Genomic DNA, 22,546 nt, shown 5'->3' with positions numbered 1-22,546 from the left:
CTAGCTCTCTATGTATAAAGTCCATGTAAACAGCATTTATTTTCCTTTCTTGTTGATTGTGGACCTGAAATAATAAGTTACAATCCTAAGGAATGCCAAGTAAATGTTTCCCTTTGTCAAGCTATGCTGAACAAATGAGCTGCATTTAATGTTCGATACTGTTTGTAAGTGGAAATATTTACCCTGCTAAGACAGAACCTATGGCTCTGCTCTATATCTCTGTGAGCATCATTCAAGCTAGAGGGATGCCAGCAAGAGTGACAGATCAGGTAAAGTACTCAGGCTGGGACAGCAGTTGTGCAGAAAACCTTTCAGAAAATGACTTTAAGGATGAGCCCCTTACCTGCTCCACCTCCATGGTAGGTACATTTTTATTACTTTGTATGAAGCACCCTGGTAGAGCCAATTCACACAGATCAGGACAGATGATAAATGAAAATCTATTCAGGCTCATGAGGTTGATGCATCAACTGATTTATTCTTACAGGCAGTTTAACATAATCCTGGAGAAACATTCTCTGCAGAAGAAAGTTATGTTACACCCCCTCAATTTACTTAAACATCATTCTCACAAGTGTGAGAGGTTGCAAAGCAGTCAGCACAGTAAAAAGCTCCAAAAAAAACCCATACCTAGTCTTTAGATTGAGTAAATTACATAAAGATGAGAAACTAAAACAATTTAAAAACTGTAATTACCCTTCTGTAATGAATCACAAGTTTAATTCAAGCAACAGTCAGCCCCAATGATAAATGTTTTTATTTACTGCAATGAGCAGCTACAGCATAAATAGAGGGAACATTCTACAGAGTTGGGTTTTTTTCTCCCACATCTATCGCTGCTTCTACAGTAGTGGCAGAAAATTGGAACAAAATTTGGATGCATTACATATGAAAAAATGGAGAATTTTCTGCTTTTCATGCTTGAACTGTACTTGTGAAACCCGATTAATTAGCAGGAAAAATCAGCAACATAATATTTTTTCCTCTGTGGTTCTTAATATATCGCATTTCTGACTTTCATAATTCACATAATTCTGACAGTATTTTCACCTACTCATCCATTGAAGCAGTCATCTCAAGCAGATTTGGAAAACAAAGAAAATTCCCTCCAAAATCCACTTGGGCCCCCCGATTCTAAAGAAAGCTCTAAATCCAGAAATCCACACATTGTGGGTAAAACTGAATAATCCCCCAACAGAAAAGCACATTCCCGTATCCTAGGAGGGAACAAAAGTGTGTTTACATGATGTTGGCATTTTTATTAATAAAAATTTAAACACTTGATTTCAACTTTCAGTATTCAAAACCATCAGGAAGAAAAAAAAATCATACATAACCAAAAACAGTGGTTTTTCATAAAAAAAAAACCAACTCCCACTCAGATCCCTCCATTACTGACCACTGCATAAGGAATGCTTCCCTGCCCATAGCACAGGGGTTGGATCTGGATGTTTTTAAGGTCCCCCTCAACCCAAACCATTCTGTCATGCTATGAATCTCTCCCTTTAAAATTCCCAGGTGATTCCTATTCTCCTTCACAACTCTGTTCTTCTAGCTACCTTCTCACATCAGCTGGGCACTTAAGAGGCTCCAGAAGTCAAAGACCATCTTCAAAACTGAAAATAAGTTTCCAATATTTTCAATTTTTTTCTCATTTCCAGAATACATCTCTCATTTGGAAAATCGATTATAAATAAAACTTTTCCATCTTCCCACAGAGTAAACTAAGAAAGTACCATTTTGTCTAATTACAGACTGTATTAGCTATAGGTTACCTATGTCTTCCTTAAACACATCTGGAATTCAACTTCCAAACTTGGTCCTTGACCATGATGAAGAACTGACCTTTTTTACTAAGGCACAGATATTCTAATTTCTCTTGTTAACAGTATGTCTTGGCAAGAATTGTCTTCCTTCTGGCTGGTGCACAGAAGTTAGAAACACCTAATACAGACAAGGAGGCATTCTTCCAACAGGCAACTGTTGAGAACAACTTTTTCTGTTGTATGAACAGAGATTGCTTCTGCAGTAAAGAGGTAGGAAGAGCACTTTCAAAACTGTACTCAAGTTTCCTCTTTTAAAAAACACCCAGACATGATATTATCCAAAGAACTTGCAATACAATAACTAGATTTTCTGTAATTTAACTTTCACTCTATTATAAATGGAAGCGAATTTTAGATGAGATTTCAGCCTTCTTTAAGAAAAAATGTCCTAATTAAATTTAATTAAATCAGTCATCAAATTTCCTTAAATATTAGATATGACAGCTACAACACCAGAGTATCCTTACATGGCTTATTCCACTCTTTGGAAGAGGTGCACCCCCGAAGAACAGCTTATTATGGGGCATGGCAGATATAAATTCAGCTACCCTGTGAGGTACATCTGCTGTGTGTCTCTGTCTGGTCCTTTAGAGATGGTCAATACAACCAGAAACACAGGATTTCAAAACCCATTTCAAAACTTGCAAAGTGAAATTAGTAGAGGAGAATGGAGAATTTCAGTTAAAAATGCTGCATCACTTTGTCTTATTAGGAAAGTCCAACAGCACTGCAGGCACTGTTTAGTAAGTGTTTTTGTAAGGAAGACTAATAGCTGTACACAAAATCTGCACAACTGGTTGGGAAAAAACCCCCTTTTTCTTAAATAAATCTCCCTCATCCTTGCATACTGTATCCTGATGCTTATGTATCAAGTTCAGAATGTAAACACACGCAGAATGACTGGTACTTGCCTAGAATCAACTGTTTGGCACTTTTGTTAACATTTTTGTTCCAAACTTCAGCTCCAGTGCCAGCACTTCCTATTCATTAAAACTGTGTCCACATAAGATTGATAGAGCATACTGCAGAAACTCTGAGAAAGAACTCTTCAAGAACTGACAATTAATTGCTATCATAATCTATTTTATGGAGAACCTAATTCATTTTGATTCTTCCTTTCAGTCTTTCAGACAGGGGAAGGGGACTGTCTGCCCACGCAGAAGTCAGAACAGCACTTTTCTCTTGCTGTGTGGGATCAGAACCCAATCTTGCAATTGGTCTCTCTGGACTTCGGGAACAATTAACTTCCTCTACAGAGGACGGTTTTGGAGCTGCTTGCACTGAGAAACTGTTGGCAGCTTTCTTTAAATTGGTCATCTTATTCTTCCCCTTAATTGTAAGGGCTGAGTCACTGTTTGTCCTTTTGCTAGTAACAATGCTGCCCTTTTTCTTTGTAAAACATTTCTTGAACTGGCCAGGGTTCAGTTGCCTTTTCTGCTGCTCATAAACCAGGATTTTATCCACATGCCCATCATCACTGTCTTCGCTGGAAGAGCATCTGTTCTGACAGACACTCTTCTTAGAAGAAACTTTCCAAGTAGTTTCAATACAAGCTTCTTTAATGTGACAGCCAGTTGCATCTGCTGCCTTTTGAGATGCTGGAAGCATTTCACACCCAGGATGAAGTGTCTCTGTTGTTTTCCCACTGCAGGCTAGAGATGCTGAACCACTTCTAGAAGGGTCTTTGTGCACCATTTCAGCCAGGATGTCAGCTTTTTTGTATGCATCTTGATAGATATGTAGGCTGGATTTACTAGCAGAGTTTTCTGATAGAACATTTTTATTTTCCTGCACTGGGTTATTTAACTGACATGAGGAAGAGACATGATTTCTATCAGGATTCAATGTTTCTTTTGGTTGTTTAAAACAATTAAAAGACTCCAGTTGCACTGCATCTTCAGACAAAGGCTGTGATGGAATGGGAGCCTTCTTAAGTATTCTCTCGCTTAAAGACCACTCCTGAATTTGTCCCACAGCATAATTTGTGAACAAATCATCTTCACTATCAGAATGTATATCAGACTGTGTAACATCAGAATATTCTGAGCTATTTCTTACTGTTTCATGACTTAGTGGATGTGAGTATTTTATGCATGTGGTTAAGTCAGCTGCTGGATCATGGTCATCACCTCCATGGGCTGGTGTCGTGCTGAAGGAGGTTCCTTTCCCATCAGTACTGCTCAGTTGCAGACCAGGTACAAAGGAAGAGGATGACATCCCTGAATACTTAGTGCACTGTGAGGGCACAGATGAGTCAGCAGGAGCAGCTGCTGATGTTGACACATGAACTGATGTTAGGCAGGAAGCTGAAGGTAATGCTACATCTTTTGATCCAGTACTTCTCTGCTGTGTCTGATCTTCTGGGAGAGATTTTGTATCTGATGTGGAGTGTTGCACAGGAAGAATTCGGTGTGTAGGCTTTAAATTAATTTGAGACAGAAGACTGGTAATTTCATCATAAGAATTTGGTAATTCCTTTTCTTCTGATCTGTCTTTCTTTTCTGAAAAGAAAAATAATAAAAAGTGCACTTTGAATGGCATATAAATCACAGTTCATATTTCTTAGTGCAAAAGTACAGAATAGTAAGATTAAAGCACAGTCCTCTCATCTTGCTTTGGCATTATATTGTTCAAGAGTGGAAGAAATGTTTTTTGCACTCTGGCAAGACATATAGATTCAAATGAAATAAGCTTCTGGACTTACTTTTCTGTTTCTTCTGAAGCATGTCTGACTTTTCCACTTGATAGAGGGCAACAACATCAGGATAAGCAGCCTGAAACAAAGACTCTTCTTCTACCGTGACTACAAACAACTCCACAGGCTCATCTTCTGGATCAACATAATGTTCTGAAAAAATAATGAATTTACTTTTGATATGAATATACATGTCAAACTAGGGAATGAAAAACCAAACAGCAAAGACTTAAATACAAAGAAGGTACATAAAAAATCAATAGTGTGATATTTGAGATTTATCTACAAGTGAGGTCTTTCTCTTCCTGCCAGTCTCCTGGCACAAATGGACACACTACAGGGAGGAGTCTGGCAGCACAGAAAATTTTCTAGCTAGTAAACAGTGACAGCTTCGGGTACATAGTGAAATAAGGTATGAAATACACAGTTTAGGTCTTATTTACAGGTACTAGAAAAAGTAGCTGAAGACTGAGTCCCTTGCTTTCTAGGTAAATTTGTTTTCTTTAAAGCATTGCTTTTTCTTCCAGAGTATGTGAAATTTGATACACATTTCCTGTTATTTCCACGGAACAGTTTCTAATCTTGCCCACATTCCATTGCCTTAGAGTGTTGCCAAACTCTTGTCCTCTATAAAGCTTGATTTTATTTTTTTCTATGAACTGTTTTGTTCCATAATGTACATAGAAACCAGACCCACCTGGTTTTTGCCATTCAATTTCAAAACAAGGAATTCCATTTTTAACGCGTGTTTTAACAATCCTGTAAGAAGAGGAAGTCCATTAAAAGATTTAAATCTAGACTTAAATCTAAAAATATTTCAATATTCTAATTTGGAATGATTTAGAGAAAAAAAATCTTCTCATGAAATTGAAATTACTACATCTTTAAATAAAATACACTACTCTGTATACAGAAAAATCTGGAGTATAGATTTGACCACTGAAACATTTTTATTTGACACTCAGAAGAGCATTCGTACAAAATAAAAAAAGCTTTTCTGTAAGATACAAACATAATGCAGTCTCCTACCAAACATCAGTTTGGTATCTTCAGCTGACCTGCCTGAAAGGCATGTCCTGCTTGACCAACCTGATCTCCTTCTTTGACAGGGTGACCCACTTAGGGGATGAGGGAAAGGCTGTGGATGTTATCTGCCTAGACTTTAGTAAAACCCTTGATGTCATTTCCCACAGCTTTCTCCTGGGGAAACTGGCTGCTCATGGCTGGGATGGATGCACTGGGTTAAAAATGGTTTGGATGGTCAAGCCCAGAGGGGGGTGGTGAGTGAAGTTAAATCCAGCTGGATGTCAGTCACCGATGGGGCTCCCCAGCGCTCACTACTGGGGCCAGTCCTGTCTAATGTCCTTATCAGTGACCTGGATGAGGGGATCAAGTGCACTCTCAGTCAGTCCACAGACAACACCAAACTGGGCAGGAGTGCTGACCTGCTGGAGGGCAGGAAGGCTCTGCAGAGGGGTCTGGAGACTGATGCTGAGGCCACTGGTGTGAGGTTCAACAAGGCCAAGTCCTGTCCCCTGGGTCATAACAACCCCTGCAGTGCTACAGGCTGGGGAAGAGTGGCTGGAAAGTGGTCAAGAGCAAAAAAGATCTGGAGGTGTTGGTAAGAGCAGCTGAGCATGAGCCAGAGCGTGTCCAGGTGGCCATGAAGGCCAGTGGCATCCTGGCCTGGATCAACACAGTGGCCAGCAGGACCAGGGCAGGGATCATCCACCTGCACTCAGCACTGGTGAGGCCACACCTCAAATCCTGTGTCTATTTCTGGGCCTCACCACAAGAAGTGGTACTGGATGTGCTCCAGCAGAGAAGGGCAGTGGAGCTGGTGAAGGGTCTGGAACACAAGTGTGAAAGGAGCAGCTCAGGAAGCTGGGGATGTTTAGTCCAGGGAGAACCTCATGGCTCTCTGCAACTGCCTGAAGGAGGTTGCAGCCAGGTGGGTCAGTCTCTTCTCCCAAGTAACAAGTGATAGGAAAGGAAGTGGCCTCAAGCTGTACCGGGGAGGACTAGATTGGATATTAGAAACAATTTTTTTCATGGAAAGGGTTGTCAACCATTGGAACAAATTGCCCAGAGAAGTGGTTGAGCCACCATTCCTGGAGATATTTAATTTAAAAGATGTGTAGGTGTGGAACTGAGGGACACAGTTTAGTGGTGGACTTGTCAGTGTCAGGGTAATGGTTGGACTTCTCCAAACCAAATGATTCTATGATTTTAAGATATTAATGCCAGAGAAGGCTGCTGCCCTGGACAGTAATGTTCTGAATGATCAGACAGGGTCATTTGTCCTCATGCTCTCATGCAAAAGATAGAGACACAACTTGAACTGAGCAGGGACAGTCAGTCACTGAGATTTTTCTAAAAAGTCTATCTACACCCCAGTTTAGTAGCTTCCTATGCATGAAGAGTAGGATCATGCTGATCCTGCTGGACCATTACTGCATTTTTAAACACTTGTTAACAAAAGAAATCTTCCAGTGCATGCACCACCTCTCTTTTAAACTCTTGAAACACCAGAAAGTGTTATAAACAGAGAATGTCAATGAATTCATTCATAAAGGTAAATACTGGTAATTTATCTTGCTAATCAATTTTAAAAGCATTCTCCAACCAATCTCCCCAATCTTTTGAAAGATAACACTGAATAGATGAGCATCTCTAAAAGTACTAATTCAAGACTATGACACATCAACCCAGAAGTGATACCATCACATTGCTATTGACTGTCCTCCTGTGCCCCAAAATTAATGTCTAAAAACTTCGACTAGCACGGAAAAATTGCTAACCTTCTTCCAATAAAAGAATTAGGGAGGCAGGGAAAATTTGGGTTTCATTTGGGAAACAAAACCGTCAGATAAAATTAAAATAAGTTACAATTCCCTTCACAAAGTGAAGTTCAGATTTGCCAACAGACACTGTAGATTCTAGAAGTTGACTTAAGTTTAAGAGATTAGATCATTAAAAAAATAAATTACATTGAGGGCTGACATAATAAGAAACTGCTAATTCTGGCTCAGTAAATTCCTAAGTAACAGAAATCTGGATGGTGGGAAAGTATTCTGGGAGAAAGTAATTGCATGCTTATCTTGCTTTTTCTTCCCTGCATGTCCATTTTTAGTAACTGTATACTTGGCCATTTTTCCATTCCTAGATGGAGCAGTCCTGAATGAAAAGTAGGGTTGACACATAATACAATGACAGCTGGTAGGTCTGATAAGCAATCAGAGATTATGACTAATTTTGCAGATGCTCATTTCTAAGCCTGAACTCTTATTTTGAGACACAGAATTCAATCAAATGTATGCTAAGAACCTGAGAAGAGGACTGAGACAGATCTAAGGAAAAGGAACAAAGAGCAAGCATAGGAGAACACAAGCACTGCCAGTTTGAATGAAACTGCTCTACGTATTTGTGCAGCAGTAGTAGAATTGGTGCACTGATCTGAATTTTTACCTCTATTCAAAACAAGCACAAAGCTTGAAACAAAGATGGAAGAAAACAATATTTCTTTTTTTTTTTTCAGAAAAGCCTTGTGGTTTTTATCTGGCATCAGAAGTAAACATATTAAGTTCAAGAAATCAAGCCACATTACCGTATTGCCTGCAGTTGTTTTGAGTCAATGTTTCCAGATTTTCTCTGGATCATATCATAACGTGTCAAAAGTGCTAACAGCTTCTTACAAGCATAATGTTTGGGCCATTCCATCTTCTCTGAAGCAAATAGCTGTTTGTATAAAAAAAAAAATCCCAAACTTTAAAACATTCTTTATTCTATTAGATACCATGCTTAGATAGTTATGTAGTTGGGACACTGGGCTAAATACTTAAAATATCTAGAGTACTTTTATATATTGGTGTAATGCCCACCAACACCTCACTGCCAAGGGAGGGAACAGCCATGTCTAGCAGGGCACATTCATCAGCTGTCAGTGACAAGCCAAGGGAACGGTTGTGGGGTGGCAGCAGCAGGGATAAGACAGTTGTTAAACACCTTCTCAGGTTCACATCAGCTCTACCAGGAGCTGTGAAAGTTACAGGTTTCACATGTGAGACAATGAATGTGGATTTTCATTAAAGCCACATTGTTTAACTGATCTACTCTACTATGCGTAATTCTTACGTTGTCATCAAACCCAAAAAATTAAACATTGGAAGAGATCTGATTTTGCCAATAAAAAACAACAACAACAAAAAAGTAAAAAGCCTTCCTAGAAAACAATGCTAATGTACATATATTAACATCTTCACCCCCACCTAGCAACACTGGACAATGAAAAACAAAACAATGACAAGTGAGCTTTCTCTTTCTTCCACTTTTCTATCTAGCTATTTACAGCAACTGATTTTTTCCAAAGTCTTCAATTTTAGGCTTTCAAAATAGTGAGGTATATTAAGATGTTGTGGCAAGATTCTTTAATTCTTATTTCAAGTAAAATTACCAATGAAGATCACCATTATCACTTCCTTAGTAATAAAGAAAAAGACTACAAAGCTGAATATTCAATATTTTGTTACATACCTGAAAGGACAATAAATTTGGCCTTCGACATTCCTTTATGTTGATCAATTTATTCTTGTTTATAAGAAACTCTTGGATAACCTTGAGATAAAACATAAAAGAAGCAGTTTAAGAGAGGATAAAAAGCTGAAATTTAAACTAATTGATTAAAACAATGGATATTAAGTAGGCTTGTTTGTTACCTCAGAAAATGGAAAGCCCTCACAACTCATGGCTTTTCTGGAGGTAAAAACAAATGTGTTAGGAGCTGAGGAAAAATGGGAAAAAATTATGCATCTAAATGCTCACCCTGCATATGAATGCAGGGAAAAGCAGTTAAATTTTCAGGCCATTCCTACTTTCTGATACTGTCCTCCACTGCATTTGCTTGTTTCAGTCGCTCCCACTGATGCCATGCACAGGGGCAGCAGTGTTTGGAGTCACTGGGCTTGCAGCATCTCACACTTTCACAGAATTTACATCCATTGTGCTCATGTTCCTTGTAAGATCCTATAGCAACAGACACACAAAGTGAGGAGAAAAGAGGTTCCCAAAATCTCCAAACCTCTAAAGGCAGTATTACAAATACAAAGCTCAGAACAAGTATGAATGTGATGTGAATGGCAGCTGTAAGCAGATCTGAGTGTATTATCTGCATTTATGAATCTATAGTAAAAACTGAAAAAGACATGCAGGCTTCCATTTTTCTGAAGACTTTTTCCCTCAACAGTTTCAGATCTTAAGCTGGAAACTTATTATCAAAAAACTACAGAAGTAATGCGTGATAACCTGGAAAACACATACAAGTAATATATTTGAATCAGCCTTTTCCTTCACCAAATGATGGATTTGAATGAATTCACTGATCAAAGATGATACCAAAATCAGGGTACTTGGGATTAATTTCTTCTTGAAAAAACACTGCCACATACCTCATCAATTATGAGATTTGGTCCTCTTGATGCAGGACCAGTTCAAGCAACTAAAGTAATAGTTGCTAGGCAGTATAGAGTACAGCACGCTGTCTTTACTGATCATGTTAAAAAGGCAAATATCTGGGATCCCACAACAGCATAGTAATAACATTCCATATGCTGTCCACTAGTTTCACATTTGAAGAAAATTAGTCCCAAGCCTTGGAAGTGTTTATATAGGGGCACATATACACAATCTTAAAAACATGAAGATTGACGCTGAAAAGTGTTTTTAATGCTAGTAGAAAAAACCCCATAACCCAATAAAACAAAACCCATCACCCCATAATAAAAAGTAAACAATGAGGCTAAAAGTACAGCTCAGCACTTTTCACACTGACCTGGATGATGGCACTCTGAACAGTGAATTACCCTTTTAACAACAAAAGGTGGATTATCATCATGCTGAAATTGTTCCTTCCACTGCTCAAACCTGAAAGGATGATGGTAAAAGGATCAAGAAATATTTTTGGCTTTCACACTTAAACCACTGAAAAATAATTTCTTTATACTTGTCAAGCATTTATCCAAGAGACAGTTCTTCAACTTATGAAACAGGGGTCTTTTATAGTATATCATGTTGGATTTCTAGCATTGACACACACATTATGATAACATAGAAAGCACTTGGTATCTCAAATCCTAATCCACAACCCAATTAAAAATCAGCAAGTCTCATCAGTCCCTACAACTTTCACTCCAATATATCAACTTATACCTGCTAGCTCAAGAGCTAGGAGCCAGCTCATGTTTAAAACAAATATGAGACTTGCCTAGCAAAACAATTCCTTTAGCAAACATAAGGCAAGGAATGTGGTAATATCCTCCCTAACTTAAAGTATTACAAACATTTTCTTGGAGTTGAAGTACATACTGTTAAGTCTTTGAATAAAAAACACTTAAGTAAATTTCCATCTTACCTTTGCAATAAGTTTTGACCTTTCAGAGTCTCAATTAACTTTAAAGCTTGCTCCTTCCCAACTCCTGGAACCCCCTATAGTGAAATATGAAATATTATTTAATTACAAACAAAATATTCATATTCTCACAAAAACATCTTTATTACATAGTGTAGAGAAATGACAAAAAGTTATTCCAGATGTTGGGAATAAATTGAGAAAAATATTTTTGGCCAAGTTTAAGGGCAGAGAAGGTGACAGATTAACAGCTGTATTGCCAGTGTAACACTCAAGCTGTTCTTATGCTCAACAGCACCTGAGATAAAACAAGGCAAAGAAGGATGTAGAAAGCAAAAATAAACTAAAAGAAAAGAGAAGTTACAATGAAGTAGAGAAACACTGGCACAGGTTGCCCAGGGAAGTGGTACATGCTCCATTCTGGAAATATTCAGGGTCAGGTTGGAATGGGGCTCTGAGTGATGTGGTTTAATTGAAGATGTCCCTCACTGCAGGGGGGTTGGACTAAGTGAACTTCAGAGGTCCCTTCTGACCCAAACTACTGTATCAGTCTATGATTTAAAACACACACATATTGCTTTCCAGTTCTTTCCATCTTCACCCTATTTTGCCAAGAATCAATACACCTGATTATGAAGATTGTATTGAGTGTACTTTCTACAGCATCATTACAAATAAATCTGTATTTATTCAGTTGTAAGGGCACAACTGAATACATACAGCCATGTAAAATAAATGTACATTTCAAACCAAGTCCTCATTGGACTTCAGTCAGACATTCACGTAAAGTCAGACATTCAGCTTCTGCAAGGAAAGATTATTTTGATGTATTTTCAACAAAATAAGTGCATGTATAGCATGGTATTCTCATTTACCTGTTCTGCCAATCTCCATTCCCAATGCACTCCCATAATTCATCTATCTTAACAAGTTTTTGTCTACAGCTATTTTGCTGAGCTGCAATAACTGAAAGGATCTATCTGGCATCACATAATTGGGACATTTTAAGGCTATGTAAGAACCTGGCATTCCAGGAGCTGCTTTGGTACAATAACCACTGATTATCCACTGTTTTTTTACTCCCTCTCTTTACACAGTAGTAACAAGCTATTTAAAGATTCCCATAACAGAAGCAAAATTTAAAAATAACCCCCAAAACAAAACCCAAACCAAAAATAATGAAAGGTTTGTTTTTTCCAGCAGTATCAGTTGTTTCAAGGATAGTTTTATCAAGCTGGGACACAACTATTTAAGAATAACTAGATATCTGCAGCAAGCCTGAATGGGAGCAATCATTGTCTGAAGTCACTACATGATGAACTGTAGGTTAATCAAGTTTCATCCCACTTCTTCTCCCTTTCAAATAGCCATAACAACAGTTTCTGTTCAATGTTTCAAAAAAGAATTTAAGAGTTTACAGGAAAGAAAGAAAAGAAAGAAATGAAGTAGTAATGAGTGAGATTCCTCTCACTTAATTAGGTAAACTTCCAAATAGATCACTTCTAATTCTTCATAAATTATATATTTACAAACAATGGAACAGGAATACATCCAAACTGCATCCAGAACTGCCTTTACTAATAACTACAGCTCAATACCATCACTACTAAGTCTTCCAAAGAGCACAGACAAAGCCTTTTCTTCTCATTTTCCACACCTCCTCTGCCAGGGATGCACTTTATGTGACTTGTTACAAAGCATCCTCATAAACAATGGAGTTCTCACACCTTGGCTCAATGTAATCAGCATCTAAACTTTTGCCTTCCCCTCCATTATAGAAAAGGTTTGGAACAAGACAAAACAGTCTTAGACTGATGTTCATGAACCATTTTGAATATCTTTAGCCTTTCAGAAGGCTAAAGAATAGAATTTACAAATAGAATTTACAGTGACTTCCTACATATCTTCTGCTGGATCTCAGTAATCATGCATTGCATAAGCTTTCCCAGCATGCGTATCTCCCTTGATACATTTTGTTGTTTTTGAAGACAGTGTAAGCACCAAATAAAAAATAATTATATTGCTTACCTTTGGAAGATAATCACAGCCCAGAAGAACTGCTAGCCCAATCAAAGACTCTCTGTCACAACCGAGTTTCTCTTGAATAGAGGACATTGTGTAACTGTCAAGATGTGGATCCTGCAAGAGAAATTTATTACATATAATTGCTGTTACATCTGTTACAGGGATGGAACTGCCCTGAGTCACATTCAGTTGGGATTGCTTACTGAACCCTATTCACCCACACCCAGAGGAAAGGGCTGGACCCCATAAGAGGGGTCTAATAGAAAAAAAAAATTGCCATTGAAATTTATAATGTAATACATGGACACCACATGAACAACTACAGTTCTGGAACTTCAAGTATGGGCATCAACTGTTGAAAGAAACTAAAACAAGCCAAGAGGTCCAGCAGACAGCTGGATAACCATGTTACATGATGGGTGAGCAACTGCCTCACAGATCAGGCACAAAGAGCCACAGTAGATAGGGTTAAATCAAGCTGGCAACCTCTCACAAGAGGAGTTCCACAGGGCTCCTATCCTCAGCCCACTTCTCAACATCTTCATTATCATCCCGAACTTGACACCAAAAGTGTTAATTCAATTTCAGGACTGGAAGGAATACTAAGTAAGTTTACCAACAACACTAAATTGGGAGGAGTTGTTGACTCCCTGAAGGGCAGAGAGACAAACTGGAGAGATGAGCATTCACCAACCATATGAAGTTTCACAAGAGGAAGTGCTGGATTCTGCACCTGGCACGGGGTAACCCTGGCTGTGTGCACAGGGTGGGCAATGAGAGCCTGGAGAGCAGTGCTGGGGAAAGGGACCTGGGGGTCCTGGCTGATGGCAAGTGGAACATGAGCCAGCAGTGCCCTGGCAGCCAGGAGGGCCATCCCTGTCCTGGGGGCATCAGGGACAGCATGGCCAGCTGGGCAAGGGAGGGGATTGTCCTGCTCTGCTCTGCACTGGGGCAGCCTCACCTCCAGTGCTGGGGACAGTTCTGGGTGCCACAATATGAAAATTTCATTAAGCCTTTAGAGAGAATCCAAAGGAGGCAACAAAGATAGTGAAAGGCCTTGAGGGGAAGCTGTATGAGGAGTGGCTGAAATCATTTGGTCTGTTCAGCCTGGAGGAGACTGAGGAGAGACCTCACTGCAGCCTTCAACATCCTCACAAGGGGAAGGAGAGGGGCAGACACTGATCTCTGATCTTTTCACTCTGGTGACAGTGACAGGACTCGAGGAAGCAGCATGAAGCTGAGTCAGGGGAGGTTTGGTTTGAGTATCACAAAAATGTGTTTCACCCAAAGGGTCGTTGGGCACTGGAACAGGCTCCCCAGGGAAGCAGTCACACCACCAAGATACACCTGACAGAATTCAGAAAGTGTTTGGACAAGGCTCTCAGGCACATGGTGACTCTTGGGCTGTCCTGTGCAGGGAGACAGGAGTTGGACTCAATGATCCTGATGGGTCCCTTCCAACTCAGTATATTCTGTGACTCTAGGTGTTTTTATTGTTTCCTCCCTGTAGAAAAAATGTGGCAAAACTAATGTTATCAAATCCTAGTGGCTGCGCCAAGTCATTTCAGGAATGCATGTAATCCTAAACATTAAATGCATGTAAACATTTCAATGTACTACCTAAGTAAAATAAAAGAATAAAAATGTTATCTAACATATTAGGCATAAGCTAAAGAAATATTTGAAAGGTAAAGGGACTCAAATACAAAATGGAATCAAGATTAACATGAATGAAAACATAGGCCACTGTCTCCTTCCTCAATCACAACAAAAAAATTCCCCCACAAGCCAACAAACTGAAGTGATCCATTTGCTAGAACGGCTGCCCCTGACAGTGTGCACACTCACAAATTATTTTTTATGCTGACCTATATATGTACCTAAGTACACCTGAAAGATTGAGCTTGCCTTCACTGTTGGTGATAAATGACAAGGAAGCTGAATGAAAGAACCAGGTCAAGGAAGAACTCAAACATGGTGTCACCAAAGCAAATAACCTTCCATCAACCCTAATTATTTTTTCAGAGTTAATTATTTGTAGTGCACTTCTTTTGTTCTATTGATTTTCTCATATCTCCAATGTATTTTTTCAACAAGTCTTTCAGATGAACATTATAAATTACAGAAATCTGGAGTAGCCTTTCTCCATTTCTGGAAAATTGTATTCTTAACAAATGAACACTTCAGTTTAAGGCCATAAATTATTTGGTTTTTGAATGATCACAAAAATTGATTGTGATACAGATGTACAATCCCTACACTATTCATATCCAATTGAGGCAAACAGCATTAATTGCAAGTATATTCATAATAAAATGAACCTGTAAGATGCAAGTATGTGAACACTTATTAGACCCAGGAGGCTGATCACTCTCATATGACTTAAGGGTAAAATTTATAGGAAGTAATTACTTCACTCAACTTCTCCACAATAAAGAAGGAAATAGGAAAAAAATTGCAATTTAACTTTATATGAGACACCACAGGGTACTACAAACACAGGCAATATTACCCTATTCTCAGTAGTTTTCCTCTCACAGCCAATACAACAATTACCAGTGAATCAAATAAAATGTCCCTGTCTTAAACACACTATTTTAAACAAACCCAACTACTACAAGGTAAGTTTAATAACATATAAGTATTTTTTCAAGTCCTTTCCTTCTATTTACATTTTTATAAGGAGTCTATAGAAAGGGTGGGAACAGGGTGAGATACATTACCTTAGCATTCATGGCAAAGTTTCTATAAACTGTTTGAGCTCCATACAAGAAAACATCTCCATCATTGGTAATGCAGCCATCAACAAGTCCTTTTGCATTTAGGTAGGCACACATTGCCTCTGCCTCTCCAGCTGCTTGAACCCAAGGGACACCTAAACACTCCAGCAGTTCAAGACACTAAAAGAAGGAACAAAAGGAAAGAGGTTGAATGTTGAGCTATTAAATTCACTTATTAGCATGCATTTTCTCAGACACAAGTGCCTTTAAGAACTGCTACTGTTATTCTGCCTATGTAACACCTCATCAATGAAAGCACTACTTCAGCAAAAAATAATTTCCTGTAACAGTGAAATAGTAGATATCCACAAAGAGCTAAGTATTAATTAGAGGACTTGAACACAGCATGATTAATGGCCACTCCTTCACAAAAATCTTTACACTTTAAATAGATATTTAGGATGTTTTCAGAAGAGTAGTAACAAAGGAGTATTTATCTTTGAGAAGCAATGCTATTTACTCCAGCAGTAATGCTGAGCCAGAACAGACATCTTCCAACATGTGCCAAACTTCCCAAGAGTATCAAGCAGAGAAGTACAATGATGTCATCCTACCAAGACTAGACCACTGTGCAAGACACACCGATACATACATACAGATTTCAGAGAAAATATTTTATTTTAGAATTTTAGAATAAAACATGAATCGGTATGTACAGTCCAGTGAAGCCCTGAACGGCCATGAATTCTACTTCATAGATTTTTGAATAGACAAAAATGGTTAATGGGGGTGGGAGTATATGAAGAAGTATGGATAATAACACCGTAAAAGAACAGCTAAGTTAAATTTTGTAATAAATCCTCAGTTATGGTTGTCAATCACAACAGCACAACATGCTGTTGTGCTGGAACATATCAATAAGAAAATTATTCTGACACTGTTTGTCTTCTATAACACTTAACAGATGCTGTAAGGCCTGACTTCAAAGGTGCACATTCCTTCAAACTTCAAAACATCATTTACTTTTGTTGTGTATAAAGCTGTGAGACACTGAAATAATAGGAGTTAATAACTCTAACAACTGGTCACTTGAAAAGGCAGCAGGTGCTTTGCTGAGGGCACGTTTGCACCCCCAGCCAAAGAGCAGGAGAATTTTTGGGTGTGTGTTGGTGAAACCTCTGATGCAGTATGACACAGGGGGTGCACACCCACCATGGAAGGATGCCAACAAAAACCCAGCCTTTGTTTAGCAACAAGCTGGTTTTTGAGCCGGGTGAGGCCAACAATAATCAGATCCTGTGAGGTGGGATAATGCTTTTTTTATCTTGCCAATTTCCTCCTTTACACAACTGGCTCAGGTGTAAAAAATGTACACACTAGTCATTCAGTGCCATTCCACCCTAATCTGCCCCCAAGGAATCTCTTAACAAGAACCTCAGTTACCTGGCCTTCAGGGGTGGGTTGCAGCAAAAGCTATCAATTATTTCAAACTCCTGTATTTAATTTGGTTAAGATTTCTTTCTATCACATTAAAAATACTTCAACACTCAGTTACCCACCTCTTTTAACATGGCTGTAAATAAAGATCTCCCTGTTCTTACAGCTCCAGCTTTCTTCAAAGGCCCATAGCGTATCTCATTCCTCTTGCTCATGGTGCCTGCTTTCAGCCTGGGGGCCTCTCCCTCCATGACAAACACGAGTTTAATTCCCATTGATGCAAAGAAAGAGAACCGAAAAAATAGGTTTCTGCAATAAAGCAAAGTGTTCCATAAGCTGAACTATTTGTGAAGACTGATCTCTTCAGACATTTTCCTCATTTCTCTTATATTTTCCTGACCCTACCACTGGAAAAATCCTAGCATTGCCTTTACCTCTAATAATTCTCTTGCCCCCAATCTAAACAAACCTCTGATCTACATTCCTGTCTTTGGCTGAAATTGTCATACTATGAAATTGTAGCAGCTTTATAAAATTCCTAAGAAAATACCAACAGAAAGGATGTTTTTTTGGGTGTAAAGATGTAAGCAAACTTAAAAGGCTTAATAAAAATATATTAAATATCCAAAATCTGCCTCCAAACACATATTTACATTGATTATTTTATATCAAATATTAACCCCAGATCTATCAATACAGGTGCACCTCAAGTGACTGAATGCTGTAGTATTGGACAGACTTCTAGATACCATTACAATGCCAATTTTTCATATGCAAACCAGCGCCACTGGGGCGTGGAGCTTTACAAGGCTGCAGTAATAAATACTTGGACTGTAACAGTAAAATTAACAGCAGTCATATCAAACAGCATATGCTTTAACCAGTAATTCCACTATCAATCTTTCCAAAGGAGTGGATCAAACATTTATATCACTTTGACAGACATGGAGAGACCATTACACTAGATTTAATTTTGTAGATTTAATTTTACTACTAGCAAAAAACAGTAAGCTGGTCTTTTGAGGTTAGTTCTATTTTCACAAATGATGTAAAAAAATCAATCTAAACAATAAGTTACTTGAAAATACAAATTCTCAAAAAAAATATTTTCAACTTTCTGAAAACATTTTTTTGGTAGAAATCTGTTCAACTCCTTGTCTTGCTTTGGAGATCTGGCCTGATGCTTCCATTCCACTGCACACAGGACATCCTACCACACTGATGTAATGACTTTGGTAATCCTGCCAGTTTTATAGTTAATTATCCATCTGAGTTTGTAAGTATAAAACAATTTAAGACATTATTCTCAGAAAATTCTGAGATTTTGTATCATGCTGATATTTTATATCGTGCTGAATTCAACAGAAGTCACAGGAGTGTATAACACCATGTAGTAACTCAGTATTCTACACTGGTAATTAACAACAAGCACTGATGAAAATTTGTGTATGTTTTCATTATTGTTAGCACTGTTTGCAGAGAACAGTGCTTTGAAATTACAGATGCTTAGACATGCTCATTCCTTAGATAACTCATTTAAATTAAAAATAGATCCATATTCCTCAAGTTTGTTCAAATGCCTGAAGAATGACTTAAACATATTTAATTCAACATGGGGGTCTACTTAGAACTCACTTCAAACCCTTTACATATGTAGCATAAGTGATAACTGAATCAAAACACCAGTTTTGATTTTTCTAAGCTACTCTTAGAATTCTATTGAATAAGTAACATATTTAAATTATACAGCTCCAAGACATTTGGCTCAAATAATTTATATGGATACCTGAGATGTGGCTTGGTAACTACTCCAACCATCTTTTTAACAGTCTGTGCTTCACAAACCCACAAACTTAAATCAACAGCAAGTGTTTTCCCTCTGAGACTACTTATGTTGACAGGTTGCCTCACAGGCTCAAGGATTTGCCACAGGTAAGTCACTCCCATTGTTTTCGCTTCCTTGTTGTCAGAAGGTAGATTTTAACTGTGGAGACCAAAGAAAATAAAACAGTTTCAGCATATGGCATGAAGTGAAGCATTATGACTGTGAAGTTCAGAAGATAAATATTTGCCACTATAAGTGCTACTTTTTGGAGGCAAGAACACTTGCAAGTCCAAGTCCACTTCCAAGTCTTCTAAGTGTAGTGACTCCAGTTCACAGATGGTTTATTACCAAATACCTTCTTTGGACAGAACAGCTGCATTACTGAATAAGCTGAATAATAAATAAATATAATAATAAGCTGAACATAAATAAAACCAAACTCAGGGAAAAGAAAAAAATAAACAAAAAATTATTCATTTCCAAGTCTTACGTGTCCCTTACATAAACACAATGCAAGTTTTATTAAAAAAACAAACCACAGAATTCTTAAGGAATTTACGTCCTGATTTGAGGTAGGATTCACATTAAAATTTTCTGATAAAATAGAAGTAGCTTAAAGCTATTTGAGGAATATTTACAATGACAACAGAATTTAAACTTTCCTTGCATTCCAAGATGATACAACAGGGGTCAACACCCAGAGATTCTGGCTTAGGAAATTCAGGTTGGAGTTCAGGAAAAAAAAGATGGTATTGCTGCTGTGGCTGCTTCACAGGTTGCAGACATTCTTAACATCCAGCTGCCATACTGTCCTACTTTTAGTGCTGATGGAAGCCTCTCTGAGCAGGGAATCAGCAGTGATTGGCACTGAAATTTGTGAAGAGAGCTCCAATGCAGTATTAAGAAGGAGGCAGTACTTTATTCTGGCCCTGGATGCCTGGGGAATAGCTGCATGCAACATGCACACCTGGCTCAGGATGGTGCACCTCTTTCTTGGCCAGGATATCCACGTTCATCAGAAAATTGTTACTTTTCTGAACTTCTTACTTAGGGCACAAAATCCAAACTTACCACTTCAGGCAATCACAGAGCCCTTAAAAAGGACTGGGCCAACTTGTTACTAAGCTCTCAGTGCAACATGATGACTTCTGAATTTGCCTTCCAAACAAATGTCCTGGCATTTCTAACACTGTGACTGCAGAAACACACCAGTGTGTTTCACTGTGCCAACTCTGGTACTGCAGGACTAGCACTACCTATAATGCACACCAGTTGAAAACATACACCCACTAGGAGGTATATCTCTTCATCTTATGTAACTTTACTTACACAGCTCCACTCACCATGGTACCCCATTACCACGCTCATTTTCTTCTTTTCATTATTCTTCTGGTTTTCACATCTTGCCAGTTTTATACAAGGCCTCGAGCACATACTCTGCTTTCCACTCTCACAATACCAATTTATTCCTGCACTGTCTTATGGTACAAAGTTTGTCTCATGCTTATTTATTTTCTCTCTTCTCTCCCAATATTAGAATATAAAAATCAAGTACAATGTGGAATGTTTTGTATTTCTTTCTGCTTTTGACACTACTGTACGATCAGATAAATTAAAATGCTCCTTTGAATAAATCAGACTAGATGACCCCTAGAGATCTGAGAGATCTGCTTAAGACACATGAGGAGCTAAGCCACTGTGTGGTCTCTCACAATTAACACGAGAGTCTGTCAGGACAGCAAGCCTGCCTTTGAAGGGTGCATTATTTCATACTCTAATTCTGTTTTAAAGCAAGGCAGCTATTCAATTCCAGGTTGTTTACTTTCAACACAATCCAGGCCTCTAATCCATTTCTTTAACTACTACAATGACTCAACCTCATTTTAGTTGTATGCAGACAGAGAGTATTGCTATTGTTGTTGTATGTCAAGCACATAAAAATTAGTTAAAAATACAAATCAAGCATACGGCTACATAGTACAATTTCTTGAAGTCCAGGATAATCAGTTTCTCTGATGCACAGGGGAAGTATCCAAACCTTCCCAAAAGACAAGCACAATAATTCACCTTCAGTGAGAGAACACCTAACAAAGAAGGGAGATGTCTTTTTGGTGTTATAATTTGGTTTCTGCTAGTCTGCATCAATACAATTGCTTAAAAAACACCTGTTAGTTTCTAAGTATTGTTATGGAGTGTCACATAGTACTTAATTAATGGGAAAGACAAATACACTGCAAACACCCTATATCTGGTTAGATTACAAATAATAATAAAAAGAGCATAAAAATTGAAAACTAAAAAGTCGACTTTTTCACTGTAATAAAGTATAGCTATTTGAGGATTTAAGTTTTTCACATCACTTCGAATATATATCTAACATTGAGTTATGAAAGCCTACAAGACTGGTAGCAGTCTTTGGTTTTTTTGAGTGTATTTCATAAAATATTTAAATTTGAATTCAGTTTACAAATAGCTTAACTATTCTTAACATGAATGATCTGTCTACTCGGATTTTATTTAACAGCTTCGTTCATCACGAGCCTCCAACCCTAGAGAGATGGCAACTTCCAGAGAAGCAAGACTGAACTTGATTTATTTGCATATACTTAGAAATCACTGAAGATGGTTAACAGTAAAAATAACCACTCACCTACAAAACCTTCTCAATGTCTCTTCAGGCCAGAATGTGCTAAACCTATAAAGCTTTTATGCCGTATATAGTGCTTTAAGACTACATTCTGCTCTACTAAGTTTTTTAACACTGCCAGAAATACCACTTACTTAAAAATAACCACAGAAAGCATTTACCGCTGAAATTCAAATTATACAGAGATATTTTCACACCTGACCAAGGTAACTTGCAAAGACGGCTAAGCACATATTTTATGTCTCACCCGGAGGCCTTTAAAAAGGAGGAAAGGTACGGCAGAGGAAACACGAAAGCCCTGACGTTTTTAACAACTTTCCCTCTCTCTGCGTTACCCCAGCACAGCTTTGCCAATAAACCAGCACACCCGAAGGACAGCAGCGGCGCGCTCCAGCATTTGCAGATTCCTCCTCAGCGCCTGCGGATCCTTCTGGCGGGATGAACACAAACAGCCCCGAGCCGCTGCCGGCGAGCCGAGCGCGGGCTCCCCGCACGCAGCGTTTGAAACTCCCGCCCCGCTGCGCCCACAGGAACAGGCGTGCCCGAGCTGCCCTGGGCTGCTCAGCCTCGGCCCGGGAGCGGCCCCGCCTCCACGGGGAGCAGCAGGAACGCCCGGCCCCGTGACGGCCCCGTGAGAGCCTCGCCGGGCCCGCTCGGAGCGGCTCCAGAGCGGCGGGCGCTCCGCCCCCCACACCCGATAATGGCGCGCGCACGGAAACGCGCCCCGGGGGACGCGGAGCGCGCAGGCGCCGCACTCGCGGAGGCGGCTCTTCCGCTCGCTCCGGCCCGTCCCGCCCCGTCCGCCCCGCCGTGCGGGCATCGGGAGCTGTCCCAGGTAACGGGGCGCGGAGCGGGCGAGGGGCGGAGGGAGGGGAGACGAGGGACGGGTGACCCATGCCGGGCGAAGATGCCGGCGGGCGCTGTCCGGGCGCGCCGCGCTCTCTGGACGGCTGGGAGGGAGGGCGGCC

At 39.2% G+C, this 22,546-nt stretch overlaps 2 protein-coding genes across 5 annotated transcripts in view; one reads left to right on the top strand and one right to left on the bottom strand.

The window, feature by feature from the left end:
- Positions 1-464: 464 nt before the first annotated feature.
- On the bottom strand, positions 465-22,059 carry GEN1 (GEN1 Holliday junction 5' flap endonuclease). 3 transcript variants are annotated; one of them, XM_077175104.1, is made up of 14 exons: positions 21,946-22,059; positions 18,893-19,090; positions 17,229-17,415; positions 15,673-15,849; positions 12,953-13,063; positions 10,928-11,001; positions 10,349-10,440; positions 9,393-9,543; positions 9,237-9,273; positions 9,055-9,135; positions 8,129-8,259; positions 5,219-5,280; positions 4,531-4,674; positions 465-4,327 (listed from the first exon to the last, which is right to left on the bottom strand). In XM_077175104.1, exons 2-14 carry the CDS (start codon positions 19,051-19,053, stop codon positions 2,922-2,924), a joined length of 2,814 nt encoding a protein of 937 aa, XP_077031219.1. In that variant the 5' UTR covers positions 19,054-19,090; positions 21,946-22,059; the 3' UTR covers positions 465-2,921. The 3 variants fall into 3 exon arrangements, with proteins under 3 accessions (XP_077031219.1, XP_077031218.1, XP_054486365.2); XM_077175103.1 differs by having other exon boundaries at positions 21,826-21,954; XM_054630390.2 differs by lacking the exon at positions 21,946-22,059 and having other exon boundaries at positions 18,893-21,807.
- A 212-nt stretch (positions 22,060-22,271) lies between these two features.
- The window catches only part of SMC6 (structural maintenance of chromosomes 6), a 44,406-nt gene continuing 44,131 nt past the window's right edge, over positions 22,272-22,546 (top strand). For both annotated transcript variants that reach the window (XM_054629050.2, XM_077175102.1), the window contains exon 1: positions 22,272-22,413. The gene's annotated coding sequence lies outside the window, so the exon portion shown is untranslated. The remainder of the gene's footprint in view (positions 22,414-22,546) is intronic.

Source organism: Agelaius phoeniceus, chromosome 3 (assembly GCF_051311805.1).
Source record: "Agelaius phoeniceus isolate bAgePho1 chromosome 3, bAgePho1.hap1, whole genome shotgun sequence".
NCBI lineage: Eukaryota > Metazoa > Chordata > Aves > Passeriformes > Icteridae > Agelaius > Agelaius phoeniceus.
Note: the sequence above shows the minus strand (reverse complement) of the source record. Positions and strands in the feature narration are given on the sequence as shown.